Source organism: the organism of the source record quoted next, unplaced genomic scaffold (genome assembly GCF_019419815.1).
Source record: "Pyrus x bretschneideri cultivar Hongxiangsu unplaced genomic scaffold, Pyrus_bretschneideri_v1 Contig15, whole genome shotgun sequence".
Lineage (NCBI taxonomy): Eukaryota > Viridiplantae > Streptophyta > Magnoliopsida > Rosales > Rosaceae > Pyrus > Pyrus x bretschneideri.
This window is the reverse complement of record NW_025999446.1, coordinates 5,489,413-5,503,252: the sequence shown is the minus strand read 5'-3', so window position 1 is coordinate 5,503,252 and position 13,840 is coordinate 5,489,413. Positions and strand designations below refer to the sequence as shown.

Genomic DNA, 13,840 nt, shown 5'->3' with positions numbered 1-13,840 from the left:
AGCCGGCACTTGGAGTCAGTCTTCCGATCTGGAACCGACTACCTGGAATCTATTCCCTGGTTGCTTACCTAGCGTTGCTCTCGAGTAGTCATCTTCAACGGTTGATACACTTCCAGAGAAGGGACCACATCTGCTTGGAGAACAGCTAAGACGAGTGACAATGAAACATCAATCTTGTGGATCGTCAGCAAACGCAACAAACTGCATATGCTGAGTTATCCTCTAACCCTCTTCAATACGAATTGGAAAGATTGAACAAAGAAACAGGTCATCACCTCCACCTCGTGCTTGCCTGCCATGTGTCTGAATCCTGAAACCGCTCATGGTCCTATTTTCACTCAAGATCAAGCCTCGATGGCCCTTGAAGAAATCACAAGCCCGATTCAAAATCAAGTGTTCTCCACCCTTGAATCAAAATCAACTCCAGATAAAAGGAGTAAGTTCAGACCTTCGGGGAAGACCAAAAGAATCCTCCAGCCCAATTCAAGATCAAGCCTCGATGGCCCTTGAAGAAATCACAAGTCCGATTCAAAATCAAGTGTTCTCCACCCTTGAATCAAAATCAACTCCAGATAAAAGGAGTAAGTTCAGACCTTCGGGGGAGACCAAAAGAATCCTCCAGCCCAATTCAAGTTCAAGCCTCGATGACCCTTGAAGAAATCACAAGTCCGATTCAAAATCAAGTGTTCACCACCCTTGAATCAAATTCAACTCCAGATAAAAGGAGTAAGTTCAGGCCTTCGGGGGAGACCAAAAGAATCCTCCAGCCCAGTTCAAGACTAAGCCTGTGGAAAATCAACGATTGGAGGAAACCAGAAAATCTTCCAGTCGAACTCAAGATCAAGCCTCAATGGCCCTTGAAGAAATTTCCAGCCCAATTCAAGATCAAGCCTCGACGGCCCTTGGGTTGACATCTACATTAAAGGACTTCAAAACGCATCTTCTACACGTGTCAAGCACATGTCTACGACGCGCCTTGAAGTGGGGGCATTTGTAGACATCGAAATTTCAGTAAAACAAATGTTCACCAATGCATTAAAGTTTTGACGTGTCAAGGCATACATGGCATACGCCACGTGTTGTACAAATTGTACACATGGCGTGTGACTCAACAAAATAGGAAGAAATACCCTTGAAGGATTAAACAAGTTTTTTCTTCTCATTTTGGGCAATGACAAGGCAAGTACATTTCAATCCATTGAGGATCAAAACAAGTTTTTCTTCTCATGTTGGGCAATGACAAGGCAAGCACACTTCAATCCATTACGGATCAAAGCAAGTTTTTCTCATTTGGGCAATGACAAAGCATACACATTTCAAGTTTAAAATGGTGTTAAGTGGGAAATTAGGCCATAAGTTACACCACTTCAAGTTTAAAATGGTATTAAGTGGGAAATTAGGCCAGAAGTTACACCACTTCAATTTCAATATTGCATTAAGTGGGAAAATTAGGCAATGGTGCTTGGAAAGGAAAAAAAATATTTTTGTGGTGATGATTCATTCTCAAAGCCTATAAATAGGCTTCTCCATCAAGGTATCAAGCATCAAGGAATTCACAAATACATTTCTCTACTCCAAAATTAGAAGAGGAATTCCCCAAATCCTTGAAGCTTTGAAACTCCAAAGCTTCCAACCATCCAAATTCCCAAGAATTCCGAAGGATCAAGAAAGCTCTCTTCGTTCTTCGTTAAATCCTCTTTCAAGATCAAGCCCCGACGGCCCTTGAAGAAAGTGTTCATCCGTTCATCCTAAGCATAAGCCCCCAACGGCCCTTTGGATCAACAACCTCAACAAATCCACACATCCAATCGTTCTTCAAGATTAAGCCCAAAAGCCCTTGAAGATCCGCTCATCCATCAACCTTTAAGATCAAGCCCAAAAGCCCTTGAAGAAATCCACACAACCATTATTCAAGATCAAGCCCCAACGGCCCTTGAAGAAAGCGTTCATCATTCATCATCCGTTCATCCTAAGCTCAAGCCCCAACGGCCCTTTGGATCAACAACCTCAACAAATCCACACATCCAATCGTTCTTCAAGATTAAGCCCAAAAGCCCTTGAAGATCCGCTCATCCATCAACCTTCAAGATCAAGCCCCGAAGGCCCTTGAAAAAACTTCCATCAACCTTCAAGATCAAAGCCACGAAGGCCCTTGAAGAAACTTACAACTGTTCATCCAAGATCAAGCATCGACGGCCCTTGGATCAACAAATCTACATCTTACGGAGATAGAATCAGAGGATCAAATTACAAAGATATCGTAACCCCAAAATCATTAAACACAAAATATTATTTTGTACACGTTATTCTTGTTTCTTGTTTCAAGGAATCTTTCGTGTTCACAATGTCCTTACCAAATTGGGGTTTTCTCGGAAGTTGATTAAGTTGATAATGACTTGTGTCTCTTCCATCTCCTATTCATTTATCATCAATGGTACCCCACGAGGTTATCTCATCCCTTTTTATAAACTCCGTCAAGGAGACCCTCTTTCCCCTTACCTGTTGCTTTTCTATGCCGAAGGCCTCTCGGCCAAAATTTCAAATTTGGAACAGGATGGTCTGATTCGTGGTGTCTCTTTGCTCGGATGCTCCACCGATTAGCCATATTCTACTTGCAGATGATTGTTTGATTTTCTTCCACACAAATGAATCGGAAGGCCGTCACATTACCAATGTTCTTGTTGACTACACTCTTGCCTCGGGTCAGAAAATTAACATGGTCAAGAATGAAGTTTGTTTTAGCAGGAACGTAAGGCCCCCCCTTCGGTCTACTCTATCGCAGCTACTGGGTGTGTGGGTTGTGGGACGCCATGATAAATACCTGGGCATGCCTATGCTAGTGGGAAGAAACCGAAGTAATTACTTTGGTTTCATCAAAGAGCGACTTTGGAAACACTTCCAATCTTGGAAATGGAAGCTTCTGAGCTCGATGGGGAAAAAAATCCTTATCAAAACCATGGCCCCAAGCTATCTTGATTTATACTATGGGATGCTTTCTCTTTCCAAAAGTTTTTTGTGATAATCTCAATCATCTAATTGCTTCCTATTTTTGGAATGGGGATGTGGGGAATCAGAAAATCCATTAGTGCTCGTGGGATCGTCTATGTGCTACAAAGGCGAAGGGTGGACTTGGGTTTCGTAACATTTTGGCATTCAATTATGCAATGTTGGCCAAACAAGATTGGCGAATCCTCTCTGAGCCTAACTTTTTAGTGGTGAAGGTGCTGAAAGCCAAGTATTTCTTGAATTCGTCGTTCTTGGATGCTTGGGTCAATCCTGATGCCTTGTATTGTTGAAGGAGTATTTACTCAACCCAACGCATCCTTTCCCTTGGAATCCATTGGCAGGTTGGTAATGGTTTGAACATTCAGGTTTGGGACGACCCATGGTTACCTTTGCCTTCCTCATTCAGACCCCACACTCCTAGACCCTCGGAGTGTAATCGGTCTATGGTTTGCAACCTCATCAATGTCAACATGAAATCTTGGCTCACCGCACCTATCAATTCCATCTTCTCACCCGAGGAAGCTAGGTTGATTCGCACTATCCCCTTAAGCTTCAGGTCTCCCCCCGACACCCTTATGTGGCACTTTGAGAAATCAAGGAAGTTCTTTATCAAGAGCGCGTACCACCTTGCTCAAGGCTACTTGCATCCACCCAACGGTGGGGCATCTTCAACCTCTATGGCTTCTAGGATGTTTGGAATTGGCTATAGGGTGCTAAGGTCCCGCTAAAGGTGAAAATGTGTGTTTAGAGTCTTTGGCATGATTTCATTCCCTTCAGGGTCAACTTGGTCAGGAGGCTTATCGCCTCTGACTCCTTTTATGTCTTCTGCAATGGACCCCTTGAATCCGTGATCCACTTCATGTGATTCTGCCCTTTCGCGAAAGCGGCTTGGCTCGTCCTTCATAGGGGTGCCCCTTTGGGACCTCACTCCCTTATCATTCATGGACTGGATCGCTAATGTCACCAGGAACTCCCCTCCGAACCACTTTAAGGCGCCTCTGATGATCTGTTAGGTTATTTGGAAGGCACGAAACTTGCTTTGGGAGGGTATGTGTGATCTTTCATATTCTATCGTCTCTCAAACTCTGTCTTGGTGGTAGGACTTTATCAATTTGGAGATGTCTCGATCCCTATGCCCTGCCCCTTCCTTGATTACATGGAACCTCCCTCCATTTAGTTCTCTAAAGATAAACATCAATAGGGCTTGGGATTCTTCTGGGTCATGGGTCCCATTTGGTTTTATTGCTCGTGATGCTGATGGTCTTTTTGTGGCAGCTATGGCCGGTTCACTGAATGATGTTCCCTCTCCCCTCCATGCAAAGGCCCTCGCTGTTTGTTTGGCTATGATTTGGGTGACCACTAGGGTTTCTTATAACTATTGTTTTGAATTCGACTCGCTTCAGATCGTCAACTCACTTCGTGACTTTGCTGTTAATCTTTCCTCCATTGGTCATATCATTGAGGACATCAAAGCACCGCTCTTAACGATCACTGCAGTCTCCCATGTTCGCCGTCAAGCCAATGGTATTGCCTTCCGACTTGCTCGTTATGGTCTTTCGCTTTCCAATGACTGTAATTGGGTTGAATCCCCAACCTTTTTCATTATGGACTTACTAGTCGATGAAACTCCTCAGCCATAGTATGGCTCTTTTGTAACCCGCAACTACTTGAATCTAATAGTACTATCGTTTCTCAAAAAAAAAAAAAAAAGGTTCTGTTCTTAATGGTTCATACCCAGTCAAATTATTGCTTGTACTTTTCTCTTGAAATTTATTTAATTGCTGATTTTTTTTGTTTTCTTGTCGAGGATAGATGGTCAGCCAAAATATTCGAATTTGTTATCACTTTCAATTTTGATAAGAAAAGCACTGCTGCACTAATATGCTTGATAAACTTATGTCATTTTTTCAAGAAATTAAATAAGCTTTTCAGCAAGTGGCTCTTTATCACAGTGGTGGAAATGAGCTGAGCCCTTACATGACATCATGGGTTTGAATCCCGTTGATGGCTAATCTAACAAAAATCTATCGTTTGACAAAAATAAAAAACCATTTTAGATTTTTATTTAGAAATAATATTTTAAAAAATTTAAATCGACGACCCTTTGTTTGAACACTAAAACAAGATGATCAAAAGGCAGATGATCTTATTACTTTTTTGTTTTAACTCTTCAAACGAATAAGATATTTGTTCAAATTATCCTCTTTCAGACCCAAACACTAGTTTGGATTCTATGTGTTTTCCCTTTAGCACTTGAAAAGTAGAAATCAACCATTCTATAAGATCATAAAATATTATGTTAAATTCATCAATATACTAACAAAAAAAATCTCCTTCACCAATCTAAACTTAAATTCAAACTTCTTACTTAAATCGTTGACATTCGATGCATGCCTGGCTCATGTAAGATCACTGATGCAATTAAAGTTTACAGGAACCTGTCCAAAGACAAATTAATGGACTTAATTTGTAGACGATGCTTTAAAACAAAGAGAAAGGTGAACTTGACACTGATATCTCATTCATCCATTGGTTCAAAATTCAGATTCTTATTGCCTTCAATTAATTCATACATGTACAGCATTTATGTGTATATACTTCTCCAATCACACTCAAGAAAAATATTTTTTTAGTGTAATAGTTTTATCGTCACGTGATATTACTAGGTCATGCACGTCCTATAAGTCAAATGAACCACAACTTTTAAGTATACTATTAATAACAAATGCACGTGGGTTTTAGAATTTTTAGTGTCCAATTTGTTTTATTTTTCCTAAAGGAAAATGATTTTCACACACCTTTTTCAGCCTCTCACATCTTTTAGTCATTAATTTGAACAAATCAAATACCATCAACGAACAAAATTAAACATGAATGTGTGAGAAATAAAATAATGTAGGGTTATCATTTGCCTTAAAAGATCCAATAACTCTTTTATTTCATTTCCCTTCAATCGATATCTTTTCTATATGAATAGCAGAATATTAATTGAATTATAGTCTAGATGAATTTGATATAATTGTTTAGATCTAGAGCAGGTTACCTTCTCTCTCCACTCACGGACTCACTGATGAACACCATGTATATTAACGGGCAATTGGCATGTAACTTAAACACTGTATTGATGCCACTTAGTGCGCTACGGTCGAGTGGTGGAAAGTTTGAACCATATTATTACTAATCCATTGTAAGGCTAAGCCCATTCCTCACTTTAGTGTAAATAATATTGTTTGTTGTAAAAAAAAAAAGCACCATATTGATGGACTATTTGTTCATCGTCTTTATAAAAGCTCTTAGTTGTTGTCAAATGAAAGCGTAGGCGCGGAGCGCCAATTGGGAGGTCTTGTGGTATTACTAATATACGTGTTATTGATGAGAGTATGAATTCTACATTTTAAAAAAGAAAGAAAAAAGTTAAAATAAAATCTTGCATGTATCAGAATATGTTGTCCCACGTGTAAAGTCCAACATCAACATGTGCTGAACATCGCACAATTTATGTTGTGCACGTGTTAGACTTAAAAATTCATCACATCTGAGAGGGTGTGTCGAGAGTATAAATCATATATCGAGGAAAGAAGGAATCTTGCATTTACAAATAAGTTTGGGCCACTCCTTATATTACCAATTGGTTTTACATTCAATTCATAATTAGTCATATTACTGTGGAATCGTCTAATAATAATAAAGTGGGGATAGTAATTTCTTATTACGGTTAAGTTGTACGAGATCATCAGGGTGAGCCCTTGATCTGTGTTAGTCCTTCAGCCAACGTCGTGTAACGTTGTACACACTACAACACACAAAGGCTCTCTCCACGTAACGTCCGGGAAAAAAGAGAACAAATCACAGAGAAACCGAGAGACAGAGATAAAGTGAGCCAAGAATCCTAGAGAGAGAGAGAGGCACACACAGACTGGGAGAGAGAGTTAGCAGCTTCCATTGCTTCTCTCCTTTTCCTTCCGTGGTGGGTCTTCACTCTTGTCCAACATTGCTGATACCAAAGAGGAGAACTTTTGCGTTAAATCTTAGAGAGACAGGAAAAGTGAGCTTCAAGGGACTGAAGGGAGAGGAACATGGAAGATGATGACTGCTGAACCAAGTGGGAATAATGAGGAAGGGGTCAATGGCAATGTCGATGTCAATGTGCGGGCAAGGGTGTGGTGGAGGAAAACAGGAGAAGGCGGAAGAAATGTCGAGGGACGGCAGCCATGTCAGCCAGTTTAACCTCATCGATGGCATTTTGCCGTCTCTTGGCGCCACTGCTCCAAACCGTCCCAAACACAAGTTCCGCCGTTTCATCATCTCCCCATTTAATTATTATTACAAGTGACAAATCTCTCTCTCTCTCTCTCTCTCTCTCTCTCTCTCTCTCTCTCTCTAGCAATTTTTCAATTTTTCTTGTTGTTTTTACACGTCCATGTGTGTTATCAGTTGGGTTGATCTGATATGAATTGCACGTAGCAAGTTTTAAATTTAGGCTGTGTTTGAATCTTGGACTGTATTTGTATAAATTCATGGCGGCACAAGATCATGAAGAACTAGAATTTATTGCCCAATTTTGTTCTCTTTAAATGATGTTTCAATCGTTCATGGTTTTTTTTTTTTTTTTTTTTTTTGGTTTTGTTTTGGAGACTTTAATTTTCTAATTGTAGTTCCATTATTGTTTTATGAATAATTGCGTGATGTGCGTTAGGCCACTTGGTCAACCAATGTACCTTGCACTTAGTTTGATCCCCGCTCTATAAATCAGAGCAATTTAGAATATCGTCCTACCAAAAAAAGAAAACATTATTCGAGTATAACATTTTCTTTTGGTTTTTAATTTGCAGACTTTGGCAGTCATTTCTTATCCTCCTGGTTTTCTACACTGCTTGGGTGTGTCCCTTTGAATTTGGATTCTTGGACAGAGCAAAAGGACTTATTGCCATTGCTGATAATGTTGTCAATGCACTTTTCGCTATCGACATTGTATTGACATTCTTTGTGGCCTACCTTGATAAAACTACTTATCTCCTCATTGACAACCGCAAGCTCATCGCTCTGAGATATGCCAAAACATGGCTGGCCTTTGACATTATCTCCACAATCCCTTCGGAACTTGCTCAGCGTGTTCTGCCTCCTCCTCTCGAGACTTACGGATACTTCAATATCCTCCGCCTTTGGCGTCTCCGAAGAGTCAGTGCAATGATTTCCAGGTACAAATTACATCAATAGAAGTTCCATCACAGCAATCTTATTATGCATTTGTATTTATTTTTGAATTGTGAACTGCATTCATCGTTATTTTACTCATGTTTGAAGTCAGCTTAATCCAAAGGCAATGCAGATTATATTTTTCATATTCATTTGCAGGATCTGATCATTAAGCTCTCATGTTGTTTTATATTTTCTCTGATATTCTAGATTGGAAAAGGACAGGAATTATAGCTATTTTTGGGTTCGATACTGCAAGCTTATTTTCGTGAGTACTTTTCGACTAATATCTAGTCTTTTTTTTTTTTTGTTGAAAGAGAGGTGATTGTCTAATATAACTGTGATGTGTATCTCATGATCATCAGGCTTTTGATGTGTTTGTAGGTTACACTCCTCACAGTTCATTGCGCAGGCTGCTTCTTCTATTTCCTTGCTGTGCATTATCGTAACCCAAGAAGGACCTGGTTTGGGCTTATCGAAGAAAACTTTCAACAATTGACTTTATGGGACCGGTACGTGACCTCAATGTACTGGTCCATAATCACTCTCACAACCACCGGCTATGGGGATTTTCATCCTGTAAATTCACAGGAGATGATATTCGATATCTTCTATATGCTCTTCAATCTTGGGCTGCAAGCTTACCTGATCGGTAATATGACCAACTTGATTGTCCATGGAACTGCTCGAACTAGACAATTTGTAAGTACAAGCTTTTGTTTTCACACGAGTTTTATACTTCTTACTACTAAATTATGTAAAGTTTAACTCAACAATTTTAGATATGAACTTCATTCTTCTGACAAGTTTGCAAGTATAGCAGTTTTCATGTTTTGGTTTCCCATTTTTTGGACTTGTTTTCTGGACTCGCAGAGAGACACTATTCAAGCTGCAACAAGTTTTGCTCGTAGGAACCAAATACCTGATCACCTGCACGAGCAGATGCTTGCTCATTTGTGTTTGAAGTACAGAACTAATTCAGAAGGGCTGCAGCAGCAAGAGGCTCTCGATGCGCTCCCTAAAGCCATTCGATCTAGCATCTCTCATTATCTCTTCTATCCACTTGTTGATAGTGTCTACTTGTTCCAAGGTGTATCAAGAGATCTACTTTTCCAATTGGTAATTATTAAGATTACACTATTGGTACTAATTGGCGGTGTTTGATACAGCATTGTCGTTCTAGTCTCCTGCAATCTTATATGTAAGAAATAAACTTTGTCTAACTTCATTTTTGGTGGTTGAATTTTAAGGTCTCTGAGATGAAGGCTGAATATTTTCCTCCAAAAGAAGTTGTAATCTTGCAGAATGAAGCACCCACTGACATGTATATCGTGGTTACCGGCTCTGTGGTAAGAATCAGAAAATAGCAGTCATGCAACTCCTCTTTACACTTGAATCACAAGGCACCTATTACCTTTCTTTTACTCTTTGGTTTCTTTTTATTGGGAAAACTAGCTTCTGATTCTTGCAACTTGCTAACAGGAACTTATTATGCATAGGAATGGAGCAACACCGGCAAGTTTAATGATATAAAATATGTGATCAACGTTGTCTTCCAAAACATGAACTTGGTGCTTTGTCTATGACTGATGGACTTCTTGTTGAATTGAATGACTGCAGGTTGTTCATGAAGTGAAGACAGGAGACGTTGTTGGTGAAATAGGTGTGCTTTGTTACAGGCCTCAAATGGTCACAGTTCGGACGAAAGGACTCTCCCAGCTTCTGCGTTTGAACCGTACAGCTTTCTTAAACCTTGTTCAAGCAAATGTTGGAGATGGAACGATAATCATGAACAATTTTCTTAAGGTTTGTACGTTACGTTAATCATTTTTGGTAGTCTTTAATATATGGGAATCAGAATTTTGATAACAGTTCTTTGCGTCTTTCTTATGCATATTGATGCAGCATTTGAAAGAAATGAAGAATCCGCTGGCAGAAGGAATTTTGAGGGACATAGAGCATGTGCTGGCTAGCGGTAGAATGGATCTGCCTCTTAGTTTATGCTTTGCTGCACAGAGGGGTGATGACATGTTGCTGCATCAATTGCTCAGGCGGGGTTCAGATCCAAATGAGATGGATGATAATGGACGAACAGCTATGGTGCGCATACTCTATCATTATTGTGCAAACAGACACCATTTTGTCCGCGATAGCCTTTGAATTTGAGAGTTTGGTGCTTACTTTGTATGCGTTATTTTCTTTTGTGTTTCAACAGCACATTGCAGCATCTAATGGAAATGAACGTTGTGCCCTTTTACTTCTAGAGTATGAAGCCGATCCCAATATACAAGGTACGAACATGTTTTCTTGTCAGACAGTCTGGTGTGCTATCTTTCTATTTAGGTGACCTTTTATTTGAGATGTGGTATGAGATTGTCACGCTGAATCAATTGTTCGTTACTTTGCATGCAGATTCGGAAGGAAATATTCCTCTATGGGAAGCAATATCAGGGAAGCATGAGTCCTTGATTAAACTTCTCTTAGACAATGGAGCGAAGATAAATTCTGGCAATGTGGGAAATTTTGCTTGTTCTGCTGTTGAGCAAAACAACTTGGAGCTGCTTAAATACATTGTCAAGTATAACGGTGATGTAACACATGCCCAAGAACAATGGGACTACAGCACTTCACACGGCAGTATGCGAAGAAAACGTAGAGATAGTTAAGTTCCTCTTGGAACAAGGAGCTGAGGCTGACAAGCCAGATAGCTACGGATGGACTCCTAGGGCTTTGGCAGAGCATCAGGGACATGACAAAATAATTGAACTGTTTCAACAAAAATCGGAGAGTAAGAAACCAAGCAAGAAACAAACTGTTGTTCCTATGCCAGAGGATCCGATACTATCACGTCCTGGGAAGTTCAGAAGTGAACCTACATTACCTCCCTACGCACGGGATGGCAGGCCATCCAACTCAGATATGACATCAGAAAATACTTTTAGAATGGATAAAAGCTTTCGCAATTCACTGTTTGGTTTCATGTCAACTGCCAATACTAATACCGGTAAGCATATATCTTCAAATTCTACATAAATTCTTAGAAAGATGAGATAATTTCCTCATTTTTTTCTCTTAATAAATCACGTACATAATGTTTTGTAAATCCCATAATATTATAAGTAAACATGCGTGAGTAAATCATTACTCGACCTACTAGAAACTGAGGCCTTTAACCGAACTTTGATTTTTTTTGAACACTAGGTGATGAAAAGTTTTGACAAGGTGAATTTGAAAACATGCAGGTGAGAAAGATAGAGACAATGTCGCATCTGCAGGCAGTTTGACAAGGAGCACAAGTAGGAACAGCTATCCGGCCAGAGTGACACTTAGCTGCCCTGAAAAAGGCGAAACTGCTGCGAAGCTTGTGCTTCTGCCTGACTCCCTTCAACAACTACTTGACCTTGGTGCCAAGAAATTCCAGTTTTCAGCCACAAAAGTTTTAACCAAAGACAGAGCTGAAATTGAAGATATAGAGCTTGTTAGAGACGGCGATCATCTTGTTCTTGTTGGTGATTCTGAGAAATAATTATCCAGAAGGCCAGAAAATCATCCCCCAGATGGCATGTCTATCTTCCCTTTTTGCATACTCTTTTTGCATATTACAATTTTACATTGCAATATGTCATTGAACCGATTGGAAACGTGTAAAATGATGTAAAATTGATTAAACAAAGACGGATGGAAGGTGATTTTTTCTTACATGAGAAAACCTGTCTTCAGTCTTCACTACTGAAGCTGGTTCTGAGCTTCAACTCTCCTCTGCTTCTTGTCATCTCATCCAATATCTCAGCATCATAGAAATCATCTGTACCGTCGTCATTTCCAGGTCCGGGTGGTACTTTTTCCTGCTCACACATTTCAATGCCATGAATCAGAATCATTTAAACACATTCATACAAGCCAGAAGAAAGTAAAAGAGACTTACATATGGATCACAGGGAACTTCTTCCCACTCACAAGAATCGAGTTCTTGAAGACGGGCTGGATGAAAGAACCTGGGCAGCAAATGTTCCCTTATGCTTATAGAAGGAAGAATGGCAGAGGGAACAATATTCAAGCTATAGGTATCCATGTCACTCTGAAATATATCAGGAAGTACACGAGTTGGAAGAGCGTAAATGCAACTATGTACTTGAACGGTACTAACTCCATGAATGAAGCATGAGAACTTTCCAAAATCCTGTCCAAGAAAATTACAGAATTAGAAGACGAAACAAGATTATGATAAGCTACTAAATACTCGTAAATTGCAGTATAATGAACTTTCTGAAACTTACTTGTACGTCGGTTAGAGCTGATGGAGAGTAGCAAGAGCCTCTCCCAGAACTGATTACCTGGGAGATTATCAATCGCCATGTAGGCAAAGTATCCCCAAAGAACTGAGGTAGCAATTTTTTTATTACAATGATTGCGAATATTGAGCCTCCCACAAAGAGTGACTGCAGCAGGTTACTCACTCTGAGTTGGTTGCGTTCAGTTTCATGCATTCCTTGGCACTCTACCGTTTTCTTTCAGATCACCAGACGCCTTAGAACAGCAAGACTCTTGGTGTGCATAAGGGACTGTGGAAGAACCCCATTTGAAGGAGGAAGTCCAAGCAACTCACACATCAATGTCTGCAACATTGAAAATGTTGCAGCAGGTTATAAACATATAGATTACAAAGAAAAAGGAAAAGCAAAAGAAGATTTGAAGTCGAAAGAATACCATTATTCCCAAGAGAAGCATGTCATAGTGGTATGCAGATGGTTTCTGAAGATTAAACTACTTTTGTGCAAGCTGCGATACTACACTGTGATAAAAAATAAAAAAAAGTATAGACCCGCTATCATCACAGTCGGCATGAATGCAGCGAAGATGTACATGACGGGTACATTTGGCACATCCTGCAATTTAAACATGGGAGATGGATATACTTACATATTAATTACTCCGGTTTCAAGCCTTCGATTCCAGCTAAAGGCGAAGGGAAAAAGGTAAAAACAAAATGATTACCAGACTTGCGCTAAATCTAACAATACCTTGACCACTGTCCACTGGTAGAGTGATTGAGGGTCCCAGGGAAACGGACAAACAAGCCTCCTAGGAACTCCATGTGGAACTTTACCAGTTAAATCATAAGACAGTGCTGTCCACACCAAGACCGTATGAGGAACCCCATAATCTGCTAAATAACTTGGAAGCCAGCCTGTATCAATCACCGAAAAAGACCAGCATAAGAACTAACCAAAGCCGTTTTAAGTGCAATTTGATTGTGCATTCTTTAACTCATCTTCCGTGACCTTGTTACTAATGGCTTGACCGATCGCAATCAAATGGAACGTCATCACCGTACACTAATTCACGTCTTATAAGATTGTTTATCGACGAGTTTAAATAACATCCCCACCCTACTCACATGTTATAAGATCGGTTGTTGACTGTTAACCGACGAGTTTAAGTAACATCCTCACCTTACTCTCATGTTATAAGATCGGTTGTTGACTGAGTTGCATCTTATTGTTGGCGTAGTATTGCGGAAGCCAGGGCCATTATTCGCCCAGGTTCGAGATGGAGAGTCGGCGAGGGAGAGAAGGTTAGAATATGGGGGGACAGCTGGTTACCCCGTGCACAGTCCTTTAAAGTTCTAAGCCCAGTT

General features: G+C 40.0%; 1 protein-coding gene and 1 pseudogene across 1 annotated transcript; one reads left to right on the top strand and one right to left on the bottom strand.

Moving 5' to 3' along the window:
• The first annotated feature begins 6,785 nt into the window (after nt 1-6,785).
• Nucleotides 6,786-11,901, top strand: LOC103927568 (potassium channel AKT1-like). The gene is given in 13 exon segments (XM_048580452.1): nt 6,786-7,335; nt 7,839-8,204; nt 8,413-8,470; nt 8,587-8,904; nt 9,076-9,321; nt 9,453-9,551; nt 9,685-9,717; nt 9,823-10,008; nt 10,108-10,302; nt 10,418-10,493; nt 10,615-10,799; nt 10,801-11,206; nt 11,445-11,901. Coding segments are annotated over 13 exon segments (2,670 nt in total). The 5' UTR covers nt 6,786-7,117; the 3' UTR covers nt 11,729-11,901.
• On the bottom strand, nt 11,528-13,529 carry LOC125475584 (annotated as a pseudogene).
• Between the last annotated feature and the right edge of the window lie 311 nt (nt 13,530-13,840).